The sequence below is a fragment of the Pyrgilauda ruficollis genome, unplaced genomic scaffold (genome assembly GCF_017590135.1).
Source record: "Pyrgilauda ruficollis isolate IOZ18807 unplaced genomic scaffold, ASM1759013v1 scaffold3, whole genome shotgun sequence".
NCBI classification, from domain to species: domain Eukaryota; kingdom Metazoa; phylum Chordata; class Aves; order Passeriformes; family Passeridae; genus Pyrgilauda; species Pyrgilauda ruficollis.
This window is the reverse complement of record NW_024524377.1, coordinates 16,970,550-16,997,848: the sequence shown is the minus strand read 5'-3', so window position 1 is coordinate 16,997,848 and position 27,299 is coordinate 16,970,550. Positions and strand designations below refer to the sequence as shown.

The following is a 27,299-nucleotide window of genomic DNA, read 5'->3' as shown; positions in this document are numbered from 1 at the left end:
GGTATTCAAGGGAAGCAGAGGTCCCTTGCATATTATACACAGAACACTGGATATGGAGGACTGAAATCAAAGCATCACTTTATGGACCACATAGCTGGCAACATCCGTGCTTTGACAGATACATCCTCTCTGTATATAGTTTCTCAATGTGCTGTGCTCTAGTCTGAGAGCTGGAAGAGGAAGGCAGATTATTTAGCAGATGTCATTTTCTTAGTCAATGCACTTGGGTTATTTAAAAACCATTAAAAAAAATATTTCCTGGTATAGATACAGGACTTTACAGAAAGAAAATGTGAAAGAAGCTATGGTTTTTTTCCTGATAAGCACATGAAGGGTTTTGAGATGAAGATGACCAACGCATTGTTTTTCCACCAAACTGAGAAAGACCCTTGACAAAATTAGGATCAGCTTGAAACCCTTGAGAACCCTTAAAAATAAGTGTAAAAGCAAATCCTTCAAGGTAAATTTGAAGTTTTCTTTCCTTTGAGGCAACTTACTTAAGAGGTTTGTTATTAGTATTTAAAGCTCTAAACCGCTCTCGTGTTACACCTGAATTATTTGGGAAACGAGGCAAAACACGAGGAATACTCATGCGATGGATACAAGCAGCTGGGCTCTCTTCAAACCTCAGAGGCAGCTCTTGGTGGAAGAGTAAGCAAGATGAAGTAGTGTCCTATTTCTGCCAGCACACTTTTGACAACTGAAGGTAAATGTCAGGCTAGAGATTCAAACTCTTGCCATGATTCTAACAAACCATCAGCCTATTTTCAAAAAAATCAACCTGTTAAGAGGTAATTTTACAGGTTACCTGTTAAGGGGTATTTTTTCCTCTGACAAAACACAAAACAAACAAATAGAAAAATACAATAAAACTTTCTGTGTATCATGCATGATACAAACTGGTTAACTCTGGCGAAGAATGTGTGATTCTGGAGGCTGGCAATGCTATAGAGATCTCATTTTTATCTCTACATCCTTGTCTTCTAACCAAACTCATTTATCAGTCAGTGTTGGCTGAAAGTCAGGACATCTGCTCCTGATGCAATTTTGACATTTCTAACTTGCCATTTCATTCCAAACTGGAAGAAAATCAAGTATTTTTCACGTTTCCTGTAAATGATCTAGAAAATAACAATTCCAGATTAGCACACATGATAGGACCTCTAATTAGGAGAAAAGGTATGTTTCTTGTGTCGAATATCAAACTGTTTCATTATCACCCCAAAAAGTGACATTGCAAAATCTCATTTTCTAGAGCACTCAATATTTTACATGCACACCTTACAACTATTTTTTGATGTAAGGATATTAAAAACAAAATAGAAAAAAGCACATTACATCAGAATGACATGATGCCACTGTGGCATATATATTACTCTCTGTCACACACATAAACAAATGTATTTTCAACTATGCAGTTTATTACCAATATAAAGAATTAGTGAACGAGACTAAAGACTGCCTTCTCTCTTTTTTCCCCTAAGTCTAATTTACTCTTATTATCCTGAACACAAAGGGAATAAAAGCTTTTCCAGTGAGGCATGGGATTTCTGTTTTCTGTCATCTAAGCACCTTTTTCCATGAATTTTTTCAAACCCAAAATTATCTTAAAGATATTGCAGTGTTGAGAAGAAACAAGTGGAACAAAACTAAAATTATCCTCAAAATGGCCTGTTATAATCAAATTTTATGCTGTAGGAGACTCAAAGCATTGATCCTAGAAGGGGGACAGAATGTGTTTATTTCAAAGCAACTCAAACTTCATTCTGGGTACCCATAAGGTAATTCCTGTCTTAGGTAGAGGAGGTCCACACCTATTTCTCAATTTACATCCCATCTGTTCACATACCAGCCTACAAAAAAATCAAAAGATCCATCCTACAGGAAATGGAAAGTCCAGATGTCCATTCAATCAAATGTTATGTGCTCTGCCTGAATTTTCTTCTGTAAGCTTCCAGTAAACTTCAACTTAATTCTCTCCTATTCCGTTTTCCAACACAGTTTACAAACTTCATCCAGACACAGGTCTCAGGAGCGCCCTGGAGGCCTGCACCTATGTCATTCTGTGAGGTTGATGACCTCACACAACCACCAAGGTTGGAAGAGACCTCTGGAGATCACCAAATCTGCTGGATGGTCAATCAGTGCAGAACTATGCCCACGTTCTCCAAGTACATCCACAACTAGACTCCACAGCTTCTCTGAGTAACCTGTCATAGTGTTTCACAACCATCCCAAGAAAAAGTTTGTTTAAACAGAATTTTATGCCTATCAATTGCTCGTTGCCTCTTGTCCTTTCACTGTACACCACTAAGAAGAATCTGTGTCCACCAGCACTCCCAGAACTCCATCTACAGTTCAATTTGTCATCATCATAACAATGCAATCACTGTTAATTTAGTACAAGTGTTGTAACACTGGGAAATGTTTGGCGCCGGAGCTACTGAATTATTTTCAGGCTACTCTCTTATCATATCAGTTCTCACCCTCCTCTCATACTACTGTGTGGGAAAACTTGACAGATAAGAATCAACCACCCAATTATTGCTTCAGTATATACACAGCACGTTTCTGCTTGTGGTCTAACCACCTGCATTTCTTTTTCTCAAGAGTTTCTTTCCAACATGATGCCCATAACAGGAATTAATTATACCCAACTGGACCTGATCATCTCATCCAGCAGCATGCTTTGGACAACCACAAGTACTGAAGCAGGAAAAGCTAATGGACAAATGCAGAAAAGCTTGTCAACAGGCACATACTCATGACCCACTCATTTCCTAGAACTTTGTTTTCAACAGAAACAACTGGTCTTTCCAGTTGTAAGGGGAATTCTGGTCCTGACAAAGCACTGGTCTCATCTGCTACAGCAGAGCTCCGAAGAGCTGTAGCCTTGATAAGTCAGCTGATGAAAGACCAGCTGCACAGGTCTCCTCCTGGTTGAGGAGTGCTGAGTTCATCCACCACCCCAAAAATGTCTGAGCTCACTTTCATTTCATGTAGATTTAATTTTGTCTGCTTTGTCACACCGTAATGCCCACTGGTTTACACTAGCATTTCACATTTACACTGCCCACTTACTATGTTTTAGCAGTTGCCATATCAAGGCTAATTTCTGTGCCCCTTAAGGAACAGCCCCTTGTCCGAGCAGTCCCCTTAAAAAAAAGCACACCAAGCTGTCTATCTCTAACTGTGGAGGCAGCTGTGTCTCAGCAATACATACAGCACACAGTCACAACAGACACGAGGAAGAGCAAGCACAAGGGATATTACAATGCACCACTCTGATCTTCCTTTCACATTACTTCTGTGATCAGGGACTCCTTTTGAGTAAGCTCTTTACTTTGAGCTATAGAGCAAAGTCTTATTTCCAAATAAGCAATTCCCTGCCACTGCAGGAATGCATCTCTCATTAGTCTAGGCAGTTTAGCTTGTTTGTACCATTTCAAGGTAGACAGTATTGGTACAAAAGCAGTTTTCATAGTTTAAAGTTCTGTCAAACACCTTAGGAAAGTATAAACTGAGAGTAGTCTTTGCTTCCACTGTCTTCTCAGTGAAAAGATAGGAGTCCCACAGACATGGTAAACAGCAGTCCCAATGAAAAAATAATCAGGTATCTGAACTTTTTCAATGTCATATAGAACTGAAATCAGTCAGGAATAGAGGTGAAAAGGGAGTGAAGAGATCCCAATGCTGAAGTGAGGATTGCAGCATCATTTCTATTAAGCTTTTTTCTCTTTCTGCTTGTGGAACTAAAAAATACTAAGTTTACCTCAGAGGATGGCAAATGCGCAGTGAGTAGACTTGATGACACCACATGTTATGTTATTTCACTACTGATAAAAATAGAGCTACTAGCTTTTGCAAATGATAAACACTACTGCAAGCACAAATACTCAAATAGCCTCAAGAATGTAAGATTTTATGCCAATGAACACATTCCAAGCTCTAACCTGTGTTTGTGCACAAGTGTTCTGTTCTATGTCAGCTAGATTTATTTCTTTTAATATAGTACTATAGGCTATTGCCCTCATCCATACAGGAGAAACCAGTACAGTGAAGATATTATTAAAAGGAAGCTTCTACTGCACTTGCACTGTGAAAAAATACAAGTGATTTAGGTATTTTGATTTAACTATTCTAGTGTGACCTGTGAGCACAGAGAAGGCTTTTCATCACTTCAGACCAAACTTTAATGCGCATAATTTATAATATTAAAATGAGTTTTAGGTTAGTGAACCTGAAAGACACTTCATTAATACAAGGTAGTCTGGAGACCCTCAACATTTCATTCCTCCCTGTGCAAAACATAACTTGGATTAATAGCCAATATACATGGCATGGTTAACTGGATGTAACACTCCCTTACAACTCTTAAATTTTCTTAGTAATTGTACAATTACCTTGAGAGTTAAAATTTGATTGTGCTACATCAGTAATAGTTACATGAGGCTTTACAATTGCTCAGAAATATTAAAGCTTAACAACAGCAGAATTTGCTATTAAGAGAGATATTAACTACATAGGGGGAAAAAATACAGTTTACTCTCCTTTTTATGTGCAGAAGTCACAACTTTGTGTTACAAAAACCATCTCTAAGATTTCAACTGACTGTGCTAAATACTCCAGTTCTCTCACCCTGGCTGCAGTTCGACTACTTCACAATAACCAGAAAGGCATCACCAGAAACTGCTGGACGCCATATGGTGCAGTTAGTCCTCCATAAGGACTATGTGCTAAAAACATTTCCCCCCAGAAGACAGAAGTTCTCAGCCCATCTGATTGTCAGAAACTTTGCTCGCCTTAAAGCAAGACATTAGTAATTCCTCCTGTTCCAAATAATCACATGTTTCATGATCAGAGACCCTTCCTTTCCCTTGGCTGTCCCCCAAAATCTGCAAGTGCCCAGTGAGTGAAGGAAGTCACTCTGGGGGGAGACACAAAGCAATCCAGGTGTTAGATCAACTCCTCCAAGGAACTGTTGATAAACACCTTATGCATCTGATTGCCCATCAGGCGCCAACCACAGTCTTAAGCATACAACTGGATATTATATAAGGTTACATCACTTACAAAAGCTGTATAGTTTTATGCTGTAATTTTAACTTTCTTCTCAAAACTCCAAGACCATCTAGAGACAGGCACAGAAACACCACATGCTAATAAACTATGGCAGGCATGGGATATTTAACAACTTGAGAAAAAAGAACAAGCCTCTCCCCCAAAATATAGTCAAATAAACACTGTTCAGCTCAGGCATCAACCCTGTTGACAGTAACAGTGATAGATTTAAGGGAACAGAATATCCCAAATGTTAATTTACTACATATTTTGTAAGGACTAATAAGACACTGGTCTGCAGATGCATAGAAATGGGCAGCATACCAGAAGCTATTCTTTTCCCAAAAACAAATCCTTGGCAAACGCCTATTAATCAGTGACAGAGGCAGAAGTAGGGCAGCAGAAAAAGACACAACACAGGTAATTTGGATCCAATTGCATGGTTGCAGGAATCCAGGCAGGAACCAAACTGGAGTTGCTACATTAACTGGAACCTGCACTCAGATAAAACCCCACTAATGTGGCTCTACCGCACTAACAGGCTCCCAGCACCCACTAGTGACCTGTCACTGAAAACTTTCCGTTGGCAGAGCTGTGGTTTAGCTGTCACACTTCTCTCACATGGATATTTTAGGAATCACGTTTAATGGCATTCTCTTCTGGAGCTCAGCACGCATTTCCCATTTAACTCCTAATTTTAAGACAGACACTAATGCACATCTGTAAATGGTCTTATATGAAGGACATTCATATAGTGTGCATTTTATCCACTCCACCTTCTTTCAAAGGAACACTCTAAGCCTATGTGTGAACACACAACTGCATTATACAACAGAGACAGTACCAGCCAGCACTGGCAGCAGAACCAGCGTGTGAGAGCATACACTGCACTGGTCTGAGCTGGTAAGAGACCAGCCAAGACAGACAACAGCTCTGCAGGTAAAACAGTCCTTTTGTTGGGAAGTGTTAGTCTGCAAGTGTTAGTGGCTGAAGCTCAACCCTGCAACCCTAGGAAACAAAAACTGGTTATATAAAGAAAAAGATAAATGACAGAAAATTCGTAGCTTAAAGAAACACAGAGAAATGAATAGTACAATCAGCAAGATATAAATGCATTTTAAAGCTATTTACTGCTAAGGCTCTATTGTTACTTTTTAAAATAAAATTGATTTAAAGTTGAAAAGAAGTAGTTTTTTAGTTATTTTCTTTCCAGGGTCTGTCTTTTCATACACGTTAGCAATTTCAATATCCTATTCAATTTTGACAGAATCAAGCACTTAGTAAATAGCAATCAAGCAAAAAGCCCTACATGTCATCTTATGGAAAAAAAGAAATTATAAAAAAAAGGTAAAGAAAGAACTGAGAAAGTTATTGTCAGAACACATGCATCCACTTACAAATGAATTACACCTGAATGATCAGATTTTGCCTAACACAAAGGGAAGTGAGCAAAAAATCTGTAAATATCACAGCCTAGAAAAAGGTTTTCACAGAAATAACCATCAGTGCTGCACCCAACCTCTCCCAATGGTTTTGGGCTGCTGGAAGTACTGGAGGTTTGTACACTCACTTTCAAAATTTATACCCTGTCTAGCCTCTTTTTTGTTGTAAAAAAACACCAATACTAGCTGTCCTATGGAGCACAAAAATAAAATTTGTATGTATACACTACACACCAGAAAAACTCGTAAGATTGTATGTATTGTCATCCAAATGAATTTTTCTGGTTAGCAAAAATATATATATACATGCCCATACAGTCATTGTATCATGTCACCGAGATCCACTAGGTATTCTACTGTGTCATACTAAATGAAAATCAGCTGAGGTTACCTTTGAGACTGAATTATCATTACAAAAGCAGTTTCAAATAAAAGCCATGAATTTCCATATGCTCAGTGTCTACAGTATCTTGATCGGAGTAATAGTAAATGATGTGGCTGGCTCAGCTCAAGTCAGTGCAGCTGGAGGGCTGTTGCTATATATAATCAAGCTATCTCTGACCTTATGAGCCATTCCATCAACTGCAGAATATCAGCATCACCTTTGAGAACTGCTCCTCATCAAGGCCAGATTACAATAAAAGCAATATAAGCAGTCTGCTGATTCATTGAGTGATTTCATTAGGTCTGAGCCCAAACTGCTGCTTACAAGATGAGGGAAATAAAATACAGTGCAACTACAGTGCAAAGATGAACTATGAGTAACTTCAATAGGTGAGCCAACTGTAAAGAAAGCAGAAATATACTACTTGACTCAGAAGATTGCTGGACCACATCAGAAATCTATTTCATGACGAATCCTTTTGGAGGATTCAGTCAATTTCTCTCTTGAGAGAAGTCTCTAAAACAGGAATGTTACCCTCGTGCTTTGTGTCCAACAAACACTGATTGCTGAGTGAATACAGTTTTTGTATAAGCACACACTCCTGGGAGAGGACATGCTTAGGAGTTTAGGAAAGGATGCTGCTTCTGAGCAGTGCTCGCACAGAACAAAAGAAGTTTATGCTAGCACATAAACAAAAGAAGAAAAATTGTATTTACCCAGAACAACAGGTGTTTATTTATTTTTTTTAGGCCAATGAAAACTACAACACCCTGCTCTTAGTAAGATCAGTTTCAATTCAGCTTTAAGCTGTCTTTCCCACACTAGAACTGGAAAGGATCCAGGGAGACAGAGACATACTATTGAACATTTACATTACCTGAAGGCATTGTATAGTACAAGGGGTATCCTTAATTGTTACATGCCTTTAGAAAACATAGTAAGACACACAAAATGGATACATACTTGGGGGAAATATGTTCCCACATTACTCACTGCATTGCTAAACTTCTGCCATCTTCCAAATTACTAGGTAACACTATCTTTGTGCTTAGTTATTATAATTTTCTAAAATGTACTTTGTGTTCAAAGAAAGATGAATGAGAAGGAAGGGAAACAAGGCTGTTAAAGTATTTTAACACCTTATCCATAACTATGATAACCTCAGCAGATACATCCGCTAAATCTCATGACTGTGAGATTGTACCTCAGACCAAAGCTTATTTCAGGAGAGCTCATCATCATCAGATCCACTTGCTGAGGTGACTGAACATACCATTAATGTTCTAATCTACCTTTTCCATTCATTCAAGAGGGCTGGTCAGGGATAGCAGGACAAGGAAATCAACAAAAAAATAACCCATTTGAAAGGAGAAAAAAAAAATAAAGAAGCGTCTAGATTATTTTCTTGGCTTGGTTAGGTGATTCACCAAACCAGTAACAAACAACAACAGCAATCCTCCTAGGATTAACTCTGTAAATAATACGTGTATATGTAGAGAACAAAATTTCCAAGTTCTGTAATTTCAATTCCACCTGCAAATATGTACACACAAATACATATGTATATAGAATATAATGTCAGCTTTCAGCATTGCAAGTTGCATCCCCCAAACACGTCAAGAACTTTGTGAGCAAAGACACGTGAAGTCCAACTCCCCCAAACTGTGTTTCTTACTATTGTGAGGATTCATTAAGTTAGTAACCATTCCTATGAAGCACACTTTCAGCACTGCAAGTTGCATCCCCCAAACACGTCAAGAACTTTGTGAGCAAAGACACGTAAAGTCCAACTCCCCCAAACTGTTTCTTACTATTGTGAGGATTCATGAAGTTAGTAACCATTCCTATGAAGCAGAGGAATAAACCATACTGCTACAGCAGCCTAGCAGTCAGCTGCTATGAAGCAGTCTGAAAATAATGGATATAAAACACATAATCAGATTCTTAACACCTTGTGTCTGCTTACCAACCAGTGTACAGAATCACAAGAGCACCTGTATTAGAGTTAGGGTATCTTCCAAAACAAAAGAGAGACTACCTTGATGTTACAAATGCTACAGTACAGTCATAGATCTAAAATAAATCTGCAAGTTTTTTAAAATGTGTAACAGAATCTATTCTTATTTCTTCTTTAGCTGCTATCATTGCAATGGCTAAACATCTGTAGGAGTATGTTGCAGGATGCATCACATACATCAGTCATCCACAACTTGAGTTTAAAAAAAACCCCATGTTCTAATACTGAGAAGAAAGAAAAAATCAGTTTTAAAGATCTTCCTCTCTTCCCCCTTCTAATCGTGGATAATTTCAGACCGTTAATTGATGATGTGCATGAAGGATTTCTGTAGCTCCCAACAACCAAAGCACAGAAATCTGAAAAAACCAATTAACAATAAGCAATAATAAAGCTTGATCATTCCCCCATTCAAAGTCATACACAATCCCCCTGCTTTCATCAGTGGAAACAGGTCCAGTTGCTTTTGCTCAGCCTGCTTTAATAAAATGCTCTACATGAAAAATCACTGTTGTACCATGCCATGTGAATTAATCCCACACAAAACAGCCTGATCCTACTCTCACAGCGGAGTTATGGAATTTATTTTAATTTGAAAAGGAAAAAACACATACCTAAGTAATTGTTAGTAAAACATCTTTGGAGGTCTCTCACCTACAGTCAGGTTAGCAGAACACATTTCTAGATATACATTTCAAAATCTGCCTAATGAATACAAGAGAATTTAAACAATACTGGTATTCTCATCTATATGTATAACTAACACTTTAAAATGTAATGCATTTCAAAATTAAACATTACTTTAAATGAATGAAGAAAAATAACCAGAGTAAGCGGACACAAACTACGACATAATCAGAGTAGCTTCTGCAATGCAAACAATAGCCACATCAGGATTAGCAGAAATGTGAGTTAGTTTCAGCCTCAAGTTTATCTCTCTGACTAGCTGTTCCTCCATCAAAACACAGTCCTGCTGTGATGCTTACTGCAGTTCAGATGACAAGAGATGCAATATCATGCACCTGCTTTCAACACTCGAAAATACCCATCATACAGATTGCAAAAAAAAAATTTTGTGATATAATCTAAATACTTGTAATTGTACTTATTACTCCACTTGTAACTATATTGCAGCATTTAACTCAATTGCTTCAATTAACTTTTCACAACCTCAGATTTTCAGACAGATGACAATTTTTGCTGTTCAGTAAACCTGTAAAGCAACACAGATGATTACAACAGCCCATGACAGCTTATTTTTCAAAACAAATATGGTCCTCTCAACCAAGCAAGGAATACAGGCAAGTTCTAACCAGGGAGAGGGAATGCTTAGGAAATTTGAAGTGGTACCTGGCAGATAAGCTCTTTTATAATTTTTAAAGTATCTTTACAGCCCTTCTCTGGCATGTAGTAACTACCGGTCTTCCTTTATCTTCCTTGACTACCCTAATAGCATGCCTAAGAAAACAACACTGAAAACACGTAGGTGTTGGCATAAGGAGTCGTTCTTTTGTTCTCTGCTGTTGAGGGAGCAGCACCTTTGTCAGGCGGAGCAGCAGCGTGCTCAAGGGAGCGCCCGCTTGGCTCCTGCTGCGTGCCCGAGACAGGCGGCCCCTGCCCAGCACCCGCTCGGGAACACCCACAGAAAATACAGCCCCTGCTGACCGAGCGCTAGTCTGACGCCTTATGTTTAAGCATACATATATACGTATTTATGTATTCGTGAAACGTGGTTTATGAGTTCAGCAGCCTCGAAGAACGGTGAGTTTGGTTCAGAGACGAACAGCGTCTAGCGCGTTTCATCACTGAGCTTCCACATTCTGAGTGTTCCGACATTCGCACGGACCGCTCACCGACACCATCTGCACTGGCCACGCACAGCTCTGCTCAGCCCCGCTGCTCCGGGCTGCCCTCACCAAGAACTGCCCCTTCCCACCTGAGGCCCCACGCGGAACAGCTGAACAGCCGCCGGCCCCAGCTCCCGCCGCCGCTCCCGGCCGCGCAGCGGACCCAGCGCGGGCTTCGCTGTGGAGAGCGGCCCTGCGGCGGGGGCGCGGGCAAACTCTCCTGCCGGGATCACTTCCCGGTCGCCACTCTTCTGCGGAGCTTCCGTGAGGGGGGAAGACAGGACCCCGGCGCAGCCCGTGGGTCGCGGGCAAGCGCCCCAAGCCGCACAGGTGCCGGAGGGCCTTCTCCCCCGCCCGCCGCGGCCGGCGCAGGTGGCGGGAGGGCTGCGCCCATTCCCGGGCGGACCTCGCCTCCTAGCGCCCGCGCCGGGCCGCGCTGCAGACAGCGGGAACGGCGTGTTGGCTGCCTCTCGAACCCCTCCACCTTCCCGCATCGGGCCCGCTACGTGACCAGCCGAGGGGGCAGGGATAACGTAAGGGCCAGGCAAGACCGGCAGAGAAGCAGCGGCGAGGGAAGACGCTGGGCTGACAAAGCTCCTCGGCCGCCCTTGGGCCCGCCCAGCCAAGCCCGCGGCGGCGTGAGGGGCTCGGCGTTACCTTTCGAAGAGCAGCCGGATCATGAAGATGCAGAAGGCCAGGGGGAAGGCGAGGTAGAGGTCCTCCGCCTGCGGGAATGCGGCTTCCTCCGTGCTCTGCAGGTCCGCCCAGGTGACGTTGTGCGGCAGCCAGAACCGCTCGTTCCAGAACCAGGCGAGGATCCCTGCCATCTTTGCTTTGTCTGCCGGGGCGCCCCTCGCTCCGCTCCGCCCGCGGCGAGGCGCGTGTGAGCGGCTGCCGGGAGAGAGGAGGATGGAGGCGTGTGTCAGCCCCGCAGCCGCGGATGATGCTGCCAAGCGCCGCCGTGCAGGTTCCCCGCCTGGCGGGGGCAGCGGCCGCCCCGCCTGTCACACGGCCGCGCCGGCACCCATTGGCTCCCGCCAGCTCCCGCCGCTGCTCGGGGCCCCGCCGGGTGGTCCGGAGCCGCCTTCCCCCGCCCCTTTCCCCTGCCTAAAGACCGCACCGAAGCCCGAAACCGAAGAGACGCAGCCCGAGCAAGAGAGACCCCATCCCCGGGGAACTCGCCGAGGCTGCCGGCAGCAGCGCTGTGCCCACCGGGGCAGCCTCCGCCTCAGCGCCGGCCCGGGGCCCGCCGCCCTGGCGGCTCCGCTCCGTGTCACCCACCCGCCCTTTCGCCGCCCAGCTGAGGTCCCGGCGAGCCTGGAAAGGCTGTCGCCCGGTAGGAGTAGGCAGGGGGCAGGAGTGAAAAGCCCTCTATGAATTCTGCACAGCCAGGCGGGCCGGGGTCGGCTTCCGCAGTCCGGTCCCCGAGAGTATCCCCTGCCCGGAGCGCTGCTCCCGGCCCCCTCGGCTGAGGTGTTTAATCGCGAACGGGGCTGTCCCGGGTGGAAGGACTCTCAAACATTCAATGACTTTACTCTGAACGCGGGTACAGCAAACACGTGTTAATGTGGCATGGAAAAGCACGCGACTCATCAGCAACAAGATTGAGGTTAGGACTATGGCTTTGCATTCCTGGCTAAAAAAAAACCTTTTTCGTTTTACATAGATTTTTACTTCTGATTCCTTATCTCATTGCCATGTCTTGCTAGAGATATGCTGCAAGAGGAAAACTACAATTGATTTGACTAAACTTTACAGCAGGCTTTAATATAGCTATAGCCAAAGGACTGCACGTGTGGTGGTCCTGGCACACACAGAATTAATTGAAATAGTAGCTCCTGTAACATCACTTTTTTTCTGCCCCACCTCAGTTTATCTTAGATGCCTTCTGTTTTCTTCACTGTATCATCATACTTTCTGTCAGGCTATCGAATACTGAGACCCAGACCTCTGCACACACTTCAGAGTTTTATCATCCACTTTTATGTTTTATGCTAACTTGCTCTTTTTACCCCACTGGCTCTATTTGCCCTTCCTGAAAAATTAATTGCACAGCTCCTCGTGTCTGTGCTGACATTTATGTGCTGAATAAAATCATAAGTCAAACATAATGCTGTGGAAAATGTCACATCAATTTAAAGGAAGCTAACAACTTCTGTATATGGAGATAATTTCCATCTAGGACATTTCAGGGAAATTTCAGGAAATACTTTGGCAGGATGGCTGATGAGCCATGCAGGTAAACCTGCCAGTGAATGTTTCTGTTTTATTGATGAGACAATTTCCTAAGTGGCTGTATTATTATTCCAATTCAGTTCTTGTGGTTGCTTCTAGGGGAGAGAGTACAGTCTCTCCTTCAAATTGTCTGGAAAAAAGTGTGAGTTCTAGCACCACTGCCAGATCTGCCTGGCCCCAGCTCTTCCTTCACTTTGTCTCAGGATTCTTCTCTGACATGACCTGTCAAAATCCAGGGCTTTGCTGGAATTTCAGTTCGGAGGGAAAGCAGACCATGAGTTCCACACCCCAATGAAGTTTTACTCACATAAAAATAAGATTTTTTCTGAGCATAGGAAAATACTTATTCACTCAAATCGTCAAGAGTCCTTTCATCCAGTACCAAAAAATTGCCTATCCTTCCTTCCAACTTCTCTGCCTTGTCCTCACAGTCAGATTTCACCTCTCTTCCAGCTGACCTAGAACTCCCCTAGAATTTTTCCTGGGAGCTTATCTTTCAGCACATTCTCACATACACCTGAGCTGGCTCCTGCACGTACACATACACCTCTCAAATCGTCCAGATCACTCCGTTTTCTGAATGGATGTGCATAAGTGAGTTTTAAATGGAGGTATGAGGGCACATCCTCAGAACGACCTCAGAAGCATCAACTTTGGTTAAAAGTTCTTTAGGTATTGTTTTAATATCTGTCAACACACAGATAACCATTTACTTTGCTAATAATTGTGTTTATGGCAAAGCTATTTTTAGTCAGACAATTGGTGTCATTATCCCATAGCTGAAGGTGACCTTTTTGCAGCCTATTTCAATATTCCAGTCAGTTTAGAAGTACATTCAATATACATGTCTGTTCTCATTCCAATAAAGTAGTTATTTCCCAGTCAGTACTGAGACTCACAAGTCCTGGTGCTTAGCTTTGCTTATGTACAGATAAAGGAAAGATCTTTGCAAAATGAACCTAGCAACAGTAATAATCTGATGATGCATAAGAGGTTAATTCCTGCTGAACAATTAGTGTAATTGACTTCTGTCTCAGACTAAAATTTTTTTATTATGTTAGGACAATAGATCTCTAGGCGTACCTGAAAATGAATGACAGTTTGGAAATGTTTGGAAGGATGACCAATTAAAAGCTTTTAGTTGAATTCAAACTGTAGCTGTAGCCAAGATATGACTGTGGAATAAGAATGCTTGAATATTGTGCTTTGAAGGGAGATCTTACCACGGTGTTTTTCTTTCCTGCCCCCCAAAAAATGGAGCCCAGTAGAACTTTAAAAACTGTGGTCTCCTACCTTGAAGGAACTTACTCCAAGATAGTGCTAAAACTTGGCTGTCCTAAAAGAAGGTAAAGGGCTGAAACTGAGACTGGTTCTTCAAAAGCCCAGCCTGGGCACTTTGTAATTACTAACAAAAGTTAGTAATAACTAAACAAAAACAGATACATGGATTCTGCAAAATTACTGAACTTATGTTACCATTCCAGAAAGAAGAATAGAAACTGACAGCCTACACATTGCTAGTTCAAGACCTTGAGCCATATTGTTGGCCATCTGGAGGAGTTTGTCCACTAAAAGAGGAGAAGCTTCAGAAAAACCTCTTGATTTTAAAAGATTGCTGTAGATTTGAAAACAATCAGCCAATTTAAAAAAAAATCTCATTTAGTCTACTGTATTTCTGGAGTAGCATCACACTTGCAAATAGGCAACTGTGATAAGACTCTGGACCAGTCCCTTTAATGAACTGGGTAGTACAGGTGCCAATAACACAATCCACTGAGACTTCTTGTTATCCAAATCTGAACTGCATTGCTCCTAAGCAGAAGAGATGGCTGTGGTTGATACTTATAAAAGCATTGGTGCCAATCCCATTTCCATAGGTCAGTATCACTAGACTGCTAATGATGTACCAAGCAGAAGGGCCAAGGACTGCCTGGCTGTTGTATGACTGCTCTGTGCCCTCCTGGAGAACATGAAGGACCACGGGCCCAGGGAAAGTGGCTGTGCAAGTCATGCAGTGAGCTGCCATTCTTCTAACATGTCTTCTACCTGCTGGTCCCGGCAGCTTTGTGCTCCCTTCTAGCTTCTTGTGCTACTAGTTTTGCCAGCTCTTCTAACAATTTCACCTAAGAATCACACTAACAGAGCAGCAGTCTTCATTACAAAACTTCTGCCAGTCCTGACTCCTGTGTGGGGTTGTATTAGTCTGATGAGACCAGTCTGGCTTCACCCAATTATTAAATAACATGCCCTGAATTCAAATCACTAGCAGAGCTCTGTGTAATAGCACTTAAAATATAGCAATACAAAGGTGTCCCTAGGTTACATCACTTCACAGCCTTCCAAATATTTTATCTTGGCAGACAAGCAGGTTTTGTTACTTGGAAAGACATGCCATGGTAATTAGTTTGGCTGCCACAGAAAGATATGTGGACAAATAGCCCTAGCTGAAAGAAAGGTTTACAAGCCTTGGGATGGTTTTTGCTTTGTGCTGAGCTCCAATTACAGTCAAGCGCTAAAGCAGAACTGCCCTGTGAGGACAGTTCAGAAGGAGAGGAGGAAGCAGGGATTGCCTGAGTCAGTACGTCTCCATGCTTCATTTGTTTTCATTGTTCACTTTGATTTGGCTTCCTGCTCTAGATTTCTAAAGAAAGTGTGTGAAAATGTATGTCCTAATCATGATACCATCATAGTTCACTTGATTGCAATGTTGCTTAACCACCCAAATGTATACTACACTGAACTAGGCCCACTCAAACTACAGTAAGAGTAGTCAGAGTCTTCCATACCAATTTTAAATAAATTATCATGAAAAAAACCTTGTAATGAGGTTTGCACAACTCTGAGCAAAGACAGGCAGCTGGAAAAAGTGCTGGTTTTATCTTAAACTAGACACATTGTGTCACACTTTAACTGGCCCTTCAGAAACTTCTGCTTCATGGCTATTCATGTGGCCAGGTTTGGGCTGTAGAGTCACATTAGAATTTACTTAGTAAAGGAATTTTCAGATCTGCATGATACCAAAATATATTGTATACTGTATGCATCTTATTTTCCCGGCATCCAGACACGGTCCACGGGGCTGCAGACTTTCAGCAGCCAGGCCTTGTCTCCAATGCTCAGTGAAATCTGGGCTCTGACCAACCACACTGGTGTGCCCCATTTGCCAATGAACATGCAATCTGGAGTCTCTGCCAGCTTTGTGTCAGCTATGAGGGGACAGACAATACCTGCCTCTCCATGCAATGGGAGCTCTAATCTAGCATAAAAAGTCAGCTACTGCAATGCTGACCTGTCATATCATTTACAGGGAATTTGCATTGTCAGTGGGAACTTCTGCGAGATCAGTACCTCCCATCTCGTGGCTGCAAGCTGTGTTCCAGTCCTGTCAGCCTGCGAGTCATTTGCTGTCTTATTAAACCACAGTCCCAAAAACTCCAGAAATTACTGTCAGAGCTAAATTTTCTTATTCTCTAGTCATTTTCAGACAGCTTCCAAGGTAATTACATTCTGCTCAGAAGAACCTGGTCATCTCAGATTTTTCTTCAAAGTTCATTTAACATCACTGTCACAATGTCATCTGGTAGCTACCTGGTAATACTTTGTGTTCATATCTGAATAAAGACAATGCTATTTAGTATTTGGTTTTAAGACCCCCATCTGTAAATTACTATTTTCCTAGGAGCCTAAGGGCACAGTTAACAGGCTAGCAATAAATTTGTATTTTCTTATCACAGTTTTAAATATCTTCCTTATGAATTTCACTATACTTATGTCACAGCTGTACAGAATTTTATTTTCACCCAAAAATATACATTTGGGTTGACTGAAAATATTGCTAAATTAATGCTGAAATTATTAAATTAACATTTTAATTTCCACAAATTTCCACATATTATTATACATATAATGTATGTATTCTGACATTTTTAAACCAAAGCATCTGTTTTTTGTTTCATAATGACATTGCAGGAGTAAGGTTATTTCATTTTTTTATGTGACTTGGAACTAAAATACAAATCAAAGAACTGGGTAAAATCAGACACATAATAATTGTTTGATACAAGTTTATCTTTAAAGCTCTAGATAGTAATTAAAGATTCCCTTAGCTTTACTGACTGTGTCAAAATTCTCAAGATTATAGGTCACACATTATTGCACTTAAATCAGTTAAGTGGAAAAGATACCAGAAAGCTGAAGTGATAACTCAACAGGCCACACTCCATGCTGGAGTAACTACCACTGTTTATGCTCTGTAGTGAATATGACAACTTACCGTGTCCTGTAAATACAGTCCTGACTCCAAAAATGGAAGCTGACTATCTTATCTCCTCCCTCTGATACAGGCCACATCTATGATGGGCACTGACACAGAGGATTAGTTAGGCATGGCTTTAAGCATTTTCTGAGTTGGAAATACAATACTCTATTTCTGTTTTCTCTGGACTTGTGGAGAGGCAAAACCAGAGAACAACATTTCAAGTTTTCCCAGCATGTGTTCTCTCTTTTACAAGTTTATGGGGGATAATTAATCAACAGAAAAATGAGAGTACCTTCACCTCAGCTATGAAAAAGGGGTTGTTTTTATCCCTCCTATGAAAACAAAAAGAACCAACAAACTTTGTCTGCCAGGTTATGTGTATAGGAACTATATTATTACACAAAACATTATATTTATACCTTGATTTAAGTGTTGTATTAAGTCTTTGACCAGTGTAATCATTTTACCTCTTCTTATGGGTAACACTCCTCTGGTTAGTGGCTGCAGCCCATTTGTATACTTCAGAGCCTTTGTCTCCCTCTTGATACCCAAAGCTGCCATCCACCCTCCAAATCAGCTGGTCAACCCAGGCTAATAGCTGCTTTGTGTCCAGGCACAGCAGCATGGACACAGAAGCAAAATCTGTTCAGGCATCTATCTCTCCTTCAATTTATTCTCATCCACAGTGCCTTTTTTGGGGGGATAAATATTGGCTTAGCTGTTTAGCAACTGTGTTTTTGATAAAAAGTGTAAAGATCTATAAATGTCAGTTCCAGCATCCAGGAGAAAAGATGAGGGGGGTTTTCACCATCACATGGTCTTGCTGTGTACAGAAATAGGAAGCCTGCACAGATAATGTAATATAAATATGAGTAAAACTGAGTACATTGCTTTGTGCAATCGCCCAGTAACCACCTCATCTGGAAGTAAGGATCTAGAGGAATCCCAATTAATTTATCCTGAGGTGTGCCAGTAAAAGAGGGAATAACCTCAACCATCCCCCCTGTACCCACTGACCATGACACATGTGATATACAGACCATCAGAGCTGCCCTTACTGTTGTTTTGTTTGCTGTAAGGGAGAGAATTTGTCCAGAATTTAATGCAATTAGTATAATTCATGTTGGATGTGTCTAAAAAATCCATGCAGTTGCTACTACCTCAGTGTTTGATGTATAAACTGAATACTGAGGAATCAAATGAGTACAAAAGGTCCTCACTGCCAGAAGTCTTGGATTGCCAGTGTGATACAAGACTGCAGAAATTTGCAGCAAATAAGCTGGTATACTCTTGCTGATTCTGCACAACATCTCAGCACTACTATTTCCAAGGGCTCAGGAATAGCACCATAATGATGTCTGGGGGATATTTACTGGAAAGACAAGGCAAAGCTGGAGAAGTTTTTTCAATAATTTCACATTTCACAGGGCTCCAAAGGAATCACTAAGATTGTTTTATGGCAACTTCATTAAGAATAAATTTATCAAAACCATATGTGCAATGCTGGCTTTTGATATGCTTGAAACATTAATTTATAAAAAAGATCCAGAGAAGAACAACCAAGAGGAATGATTTTTTCCTGGATCCTTGTTACTAAAACTTTTCTTATTAGTATGAAAGACTATATTTTCTGAAGTAACACTTCTTCAATACTACCTTCTTGAAAAGGTAGAATTGACTTAATTGCTGTGTGAATTTTTTGTGGGATTTTCCCCATTGCATTTTACACCAAGAGAAAGAAAGAGATGCTGAAAACTTGGACTCAGTTGCTTACTTTTCTCAAGTGTAGGGGAAAATCCTGGTATGATCAAGGCTCCTTCTGCTCTGTAAAATCAGGCTGATTCTAAAGTGACTGCATCCCAGACAGCCTTGAGGAATGGTATGGAAGGCTCTGAAATTTCTCATTCAGCTTAGTGAACCCAACAAGTACTTAGAAAGACATGCAGCTATAAGTTTATAATCTGCATATTTAACTATATCAACATTTTATCAAACAGGACTAAAAGTGGTTATTAAAAATTCATTTTTAGCACAATATATGTATGTAGAGTTGAGGTGATTTTTTAAGAAAAGATTCCAAAGCTCTAATGTCTTTGTCTCTTTTAACCTAGAAGCCAGAGTTCTTAAAAGCATGTAATGTTAAGAAAAAAAAACAAAAAAAACCAAACCCCTAGATATTAGTGGTTTTGTGGTTTTATATCATTTGTGTACAATCACAGAATGGGTCAAGTTGGAAGGGACCACAGCAGGTCATGTGGTCCAACCTCCCTGCTCAAGCAGGCTCATCCTAGAGCACAAGATTGCATCTAGAGGGTTCTTGAATACCTCCAGTGAAGGAGACTCCACAACCTTTCTTGGCAATCTGTTCCAGTGTGTGGTTACCCACACAGTAAAAAAGTTCTTCCTTATATTCAGGTGGAACTTCCTGTGCATCAGTTTCTGTGTATTTCCCAGTGTAATCCAGGATATCTTTGCCATCCTGGCCACAAAGACATACTGCTGGCTTATGGACAACATGTTGTCCACCAGGACCCCCAGGTCCCCAGTCTGTACTGGTCTGTGGGGTTATTCTCTCACAGGTGCAGGATTAAGAGATCCTGCATTTGCTTTTTTTGCATTTCAGTTCTTTTCTGTCCATCTCTCCAACCAGTCAAGCTCCTGAAGGGCTGTGCAGCCCTCTGAGGTATCAGTTGCTCCTCCCAGGTTTCTCTCATCAGTGAACTTGTTAAGTAGGCATCTGCCCCTTCATCCAAATCACTGACAAATAAGTTAAACACTGTTGAGCCTTTGGGGACCACCACTAGTGACAAGCCTCCAACTAGACCCCATGCCACTGATTATAACCCTTCGGGATGTGCCATTCAGTCACTTTTCAACCCACCTCACTGTCCACTCATCCAGTCCACATTTCCTGAGTTTGCCTATGAAGCTATTGTGAGACACAGTGTTGAAAGCCTTGCTGAAGACTTTTGACATTGTTGCCAAACACCTTGCAATCCATTTCTGAAGTCAGTGACAGTTTTGTCTTTGATTTCTAAGGAATATTACCAGACTCATAGAAAAGGCAGGGGCTGAGCTTATTTTTTCTCTGTCATCAGGCTGTTGTTATTTTACTGTAACTAGTGTATAAATTGGAAACTAAAAAATAGTAGAAGGCTATTTTAATTGATTAGATGTAACATCTAATGAATTTCTATAAAACTGACCTGAACAAACCAGGTACACCAATGAATAACTTTCTGGAAGTAGAATTTTGGTGGAGGGCACCCTTTTGCCACATGCAGCACAGTTGTACAATTTCATTCATTTCCAAATTAAAGTTATTGTTGAGGATTGTTAAAGATATTCTTGAGGTGGGTGGTGTTCATTCCAGACTAACCAAATTCAGGTATCACACTACATGCTGATCAGCACTGCTGCAAAACACTGCTCATGCTAATGTGGCCTCCTTACTCTTTGGCTTTTGTTGCAGTGCTGAGGAAGCTTTTCCTTCTGCACAATGAAGGGGGCCTGGCTGGAATTTGGGTACTTTGCAAACACAAACTGTACATTGAAAACTACTTTTTGTTAGCCAACCCACTTCATAAAAGATCAGAATAAATACAGCTGCAAAAGTTCAGGAGTTTCCGTGGTGGATGAGGTCCACATCAAGACAGCTAAATTAAATAGGAGTACTCTGAACCAAGCAAATGAAGGTAGCTGAATAATATTGATTAACATTGGCAGACTTTCCTTTAAAAAAAATAATTCCCTGGAGTTTCAGTCAATACAATGACTTTTTCTTGGAAAGGATATTCCATAGGGAAAAAAGGTATAATTTAATTTTAATAATAATCTTTTAACTGGCATTTTCATCACTGTCATTATTTGCTATTGTTTATCAATGAAAGAGACTTTCATTTACTAAAACCCTAAGTAATTAAACCTCAGTAAGAAAATGCTGCTTCTAGAAATGAGAACTCGTCACAGAAACAAATGAAATAATGCAAACCACAATGCACTCATTTCTAACTGTGCACTTAGGATATCAGCAGAGGATGAAGATGCAGCTGACTTGGCGCTATAGTGTTGGCAGGGGGAGTAGGAACGGGAGTGACAGGGACATAGTTTAAGTGAGGTAAATACTATCTTTCTTTATCCTGTTGCACCTTCCAGTGGATTTGATCACCAAGTGCAACTTAGTTTTGTTCTGCCTTCAGGAAAAGAAACACTGACTTTATTACAGCTGAACCTACATCTCTTCAGTGAGGTCAGTGCTCTCCAATCTTGCCGCAACAAGTTCAGGTTCTTCGGTCTTCTTTTTCAGAGCTCAGTTTGTGCTGCTCGTGATATGCTGTGGCCCTTACAAATGGGGAATAGAGCTGGTGCCTCACTTTTGGAACAAGATGTGCCCACACCATAGCAAACTTTTTCAGGAAATGATAGGGCAAGACAGGCAGTATCCTGTAGCTATATAATTTCAAACACAAAAACTCTTTACATGAGCTGCGGTTAAGCAGAGGCAGACACACAGAGCTGCATTGAATTCCAAAATATACCAACCAAACCCCTCCTCCCCCGCAGTTTGCCTGTCTTTAAATAAATGACACTTCCTTAAAACACATTAATGCTGTGTCATGTTTTTCAAGTCCTCTAGAGGGAGGGCAGGCTATTGCATGATGGGGACAGGATGCACACAGTTCTACCATTTTAATGAAAATATTGTGTAGTTTCTACCTTGAGTTTTCACTGAAAAGCAAAATTAAAACTCTCTGGCATGTTATTTTGGATCATATGCTGTGCCTTCCTGCTACATGAGTGTTTACAGCCTGTTTGAAGTTAGTCAGCAGGTACAGTCACAATACAACTGCTATAATCCTCTGCTTGTTCCAGTATGTATGCAGGATTTTCCATGTACCATAAGAGCCTTTATTTCACTACAATAATATTCCATAAGTCAGTCTGAATGTAGAGGGTCCAAACAAGGTCTTGGGATTAAACCCTCAACACATATCTTCTAAGAGTTATACACTACAGTAGATTGACTCAGGCTCTGTAGTATTATAAAATGTAGAAAAATCCCACTTCAAAAATACAAGTATTTTGTCAGTATCTATATACTTAAGTTTTAAGGACTTTTAAAATTAAAGGAAATATAGTAAAATAGGAAAACCTTTCCTCCTTTTCCTTTGCTAAATTTAGTTTATTGTGTTGAATTGTGTTTCACCAAATCTATTATATGATCTAGAACAAACTGAGGAGGAATTAAGGGATCCTAACACTGAGCAGTAAACAGAGTCAAGCATCTGCAAGGATGGGCTGAGCTAATAACAGTGTGGATAGTCACTATGTGAGGGAGGACAATGTCAATTTGTCAACTCCTTTTAACCACACTTGGCAGTGACAATTTTCTCCTTTTCTTTTTACTCCACCAATCAGTAAGTGTAAAAAGACCAGCCGCCAGTGCTTTGCAGGTGTTCTTTTGTAACAAGATAACATTAATTACGTATTTAAATCTGTAATTGCTATTTATTTCCTTGACTTTCTGCATCAACAATTTCTTAATGCTTTCTTTCAGCAGACTTTTTTTTAGCTTCTATGCCATTTGTTCTTTCTCACTTGCCTGTTTCTCTTCTGTTCTTTCCTGTGTATGTGGTCATTTTCCCACTCGCTTATTATTCAAACACTATGTTCAGTAAATTTAACTCATGAAAATATGTATTTTTTACTGAAGTATTATTTGAAACATTTACTGTGTTTATTATTGCAATCACAGAATTATGATGTTTTACTTTATGCTGATTTGATTACTAGATTATCCTAGGAACAGAAAGAAACCAGCAAATAGTATAGAGGTAGAGGCTGATTTCAATAGGAATTAAGAGGGTGTTAAAATATGCTTTTAAAATCACTCACCCAGAAATACTGAAGATAATTGTCCTGTCTACCAAAACGTTTTCAGCATGTTTAGTCATCACATAAGCCAGCAAGGAAAATACGAGTAAGGATGCATCTAATGTGAAACAATATTACCAGATTTTCAATTTTAGTATGGAAAAAGGTACCAGCCATAACGAATGATATTGCCAAGGAGATAAATGGATTTGTGTTTTTTAAAACCTCATCTTTCATTCTTTCTCTACCTCAGCATTTGCTGTTAAGTCTGCAAAAAAGCTGAGGTAACAGAGAAAAAGAGTGACTGAAAGGTGCATGAGAAACACTCCCAGCAGCAGGATTTTGTTGCCACTGGCTTCACAGGAGCAGGAAGCAGCAGTAGCAGAAGCCTGAGCTCTGATGGTAACTCAGATTGACTCAAGGATCAGGTGAAGAAGATATGAAGGGAACTGCACCTGACAATAAATTATTTAAGGGTGATAAGGCTCCTGTCTGCCTGGCAGGAGTAGAGATCAGTGGCTTGTCCACAGCACAGCACTTACCTTAAGCGACACTTCATATGCTATTTCCCAATCTAGTAGCTAAAAGCACTACAATGGAGCCATGGACCTTATGGAGCCATGACCCATGAATGAGATTTGCTAGTAGAGCAACCACTGAGTGCCCCTGTGTGGGTTGGCCATGTCATAATATTGGGAGACAGCTGGCAGCATGTCTGTTTTACCTGTATAGAAAACGTAAATGGAAAGCAGATCTACCTTTTGTTAACACTGAACTGTTCCACTGTCATTACAGAAATGACCATGAGTACCATGGTATTTTCCAGCAATTAATAGCAAGTTTCTTCTCATCTTGTCTACTGCTGTTGACACATATCAGGATGGATATTGAATAAAAAATTCTTAGCAATCTTTGCCTTCCCAGGCTAGCCATTAAAGGCCTTAAAAAAAAGTATGCATAACTTGAAGATACTTTGGTGGTTTTACAAGCAGGACAAATGCATCTCTTTACATAGCTCAAAGCTACATAGCTATGCCAATTAAATGCCACTATTCTTCCCCTGGTGCAGTAACTGATACTGTGCCAAAGACCAACTGTCTAGCAGCTTTGACTTCTGACTTTGCCATTTTTCTAAGCTTAATATTACAAATCCTTAAATCCTCTGACCTTCTACTTTTAATGTAATTCCATCTTATACATATGACTCTACAGCTGCTTCTCAGCACTGATCTAATCCTATCAAATTTGTCACTATTAAGTCACTAGATGTATTTCCTTCCATAGACCTACTATGGGATTGTGAGATGGTGACTAAGAGATCCTTTTGTCACCATGACTCTTGGCTTGTTTCCCAACACATTCATTCGTGCCTTCTCCATCATTTAATTTTGCTGTAGATTTCTAGTATTTCTTGAGTTAGGAAGTTCTCAAAGGAATATTTTATCAATTTTAAGACCCCCTCCTTCTTAAAAAAAGCTATATATAAGGACATGCATAAGGGAGTGTAATGTTATAAATAACTCAGCTGATGGGGCAAGCTTTCTAAACCAAAACACAGCTTAGTCTTCCTTCAACTCTAAGCAGCATAAGCATCCTATTACTTCTGAAATTCTATTGTCTCAGTGAGGTCCTGCTACCTCCCTTAATTTTTAAATTTGTAAAATAGCAGAAACAATTTTTTTTTTCTTTTGAGGCTAAATCTTAACTAATTTCACAGGGAGAAAAGGAAAACTGTAATGAACTTCTTTGCCAACCTGAAATCTGAATTACCTTAGAGCATTCACCACAGCTGGTCTCTCAGAACCTCTGTTAGTTATGCCTTTTTTTTTGATATCCTGAGTTGTGTGGCTGATAGCCACATCAGGATTTGAGCAGTTTCAAATAGTCTCTGAGTCAGCTAACCACATGCACGTACAGCTCTACTCATTTCCCTAGTTCCAGTGACAGCTGTGTAGCTCTGAAATGCAAACCAGAAACAAAGTATGTGTGAAAATGTGTGCAGTCCACAGCAACTGGAGTCAGAACGGTAGGATTTTACTTTTACTATGTGCCTCTGAAAACAAGGGGAACAGCATGGAAGCAGTAACTTCTGCTCCCTGTTAAAATATTTTGGCCATCTTATCCTGATCCATGCCTCTGTGACTGCAAACAAGATCATGGGTCTTCATTCTCAGCTTCTGCTCCGGGCCCAAAAGAACATCCTCCATAGTCCTGCACTGATTCTTTTACTTGTATCATGGGTCTTCATTCTCAGCTTCTGCTCCGGGCCCAAAAGAACATCCTCCATAGTCCTGCACTGATGGCCTAGCGGACAGCAACAAAAAAAAATTTAATGTGGAAGGGCTGACACTGAGTAAAGAAGAAGAGACATAATTTGTATTCAGAGATGTGCAAGGAAGACAAATGCAAACAAAACAGGAGCTGGAGAGCTGGTTGGTCTCATACCTTGGCATTTTCTGCATAACTGGAAATTTTTGGCACATATCCAGGATGGCTGTATCCTGTTCCCAAGCCCCCAGCTTATCAAGCCTGGCTGCGCAGCCCTTGCAAGACTGAAGTCAGATCTGAAGAATCAAGAAAACATATGCCATCTGTCCTAACTGCTTGAACAACAGACATCCAGGACTGTAGAGAAGGGATTAATAAAAAGAGGAAAGGCACTTGACTGGTGAATTTATATTAATTACAGGCAAAGGAACTAAGGACACAATTTTCAGGTCATTGCATCTCTTCTATTACAGTGGCTGTAGGGACTTAATCCTCATCTATCTTGACTGAACATTTTGTGGGTTAATTGGCATTTCTGCATAAACTATAATATATGAAGTGTGCTAGTAAATTTTAAGAGTCCTTAAAAAGTATTAACTGCTTAGAAAATTAGTAATATATTAATACCTTAGTTCTGAAAGTCATGCTACATTTAATCATTCATTTTAAATCACTTCAAATTCCAGCAATAAACACCTACAAATCACCCTTTCTGAGAATCAGCAAAAAGACAGCCAGAAGCTAAGGAAGATGAGCAGTTGGAAGAAAAATAATTGACTTGCCACTTCATTATGCTTTAGGCTTCTAGACTGGGATTTACTCAGGGAAAAATCTGTTTAATGGACCTTTTGAATTCTTTGTCTTCAGTTGCCATAACCTGGGGGAGAGCAGGCTGTGGCTCATCAGGCATCTGGGGGGGACAGAAATGATCGACTTCTTGATTGACTTCTACCTGTCACTGCTACAAGGGTGCCTGGTGCCCCACCACAGGGGTGGCCTTGGTGGAGCACCTGGCTTTGGTGCAGCACAGCCCATGCTGCCCTGTCCTCTCACCTAACCCTGCGCTCCCACAGGTGCTGCCTTCCTGCCTCCCGTGCTAATGGGACAGCAGGGCAAGGGGCAGGGGGTCCACTTCCTTTTGCAGCTGATGATGAATGAGTAATACACTAATTAAACATAAACAAGTAGAGTCACATACTTCCAAAGAAAACTGTGCACTGCAACGCCACCTATGTGAACATGCCAGGAGGGAAACATGCCACAGGGATGAGCAACAGCTGCAGCCCACATGCTGCCCACATGCCCGGGTTCTGTAAGGCACAGTGGGACTGTCCCACAGTCATTCACTTTGTATTCACCCTTGTAGGCGTCATTACATATGGAGTTCTTTTCTGTGACAGATTTCCCCAGGGGAGAAGTCATTTTACTCCAATTGCTTTGCATACATTCCCATAGCAAAGACACAGTCTTCTCCTGGGACATTCCTCCTGACTTCACAATAGCAGATAATTTAGTGAAGAATGTGCAATATCTACCATATCTTAAAGTTAACCCAAGGGCTAGATGTCCAGGAGAGCATTATGCAAAATTGAGGGCACAATCAAAAAAAAGCCAAGCCATCAACCTTAGGGAGTCTGGAGACCATGTTCTGGCAGGAAGGTAGGAGGCTGGTATGGGTATTGTGTAAGTCCCTGGAAGTTTGAGTGATGCGGCCTCACCTGTAAGGCAAACTCTGCTGTTTGGAAATCTGGCCTCCTTGTGCACATGCTGTTTGGAAACTGAGTGTTGCAAATAGTCAGCTTTCTGGCATGCAAGAGTTTCGGGCAGTGGCATTTGCTGGCAGCAAGATCATATCCATCTTGCCAGGCTGGGAATGGGGAGAAAGGGATACCCCATCATGAGAAATCCTTCAGTT

General features: G+C 41.1%; 1 protein-coding gene across 1 annotated transcript in view; it reads right to left on the bottom strand.

Moving 5' to 3' along the window:
* CERS6 (ceramide synthase 6) overlaps positions 1-11,953 on the bottom strand; it is a 91,482-nt gene extending 79,529 nt beyond the window's left edge. Inside the window, exon 1 of the mRNA XM_041473212.1 lies at positions 11,407-11,953. Within this exon, the coding sequence (XP_041329146.1) occupies positions 11,407-11,576 (170 nt within the window). The 5' untranslated portion in view covers positions 11,577-11,953. The remainder of the gene's footprint in view (positions 1-11,406) is intronic.
* Between the last annotated feature and the right edge of the window lie 15,346 nt (positions 11,954-27,299).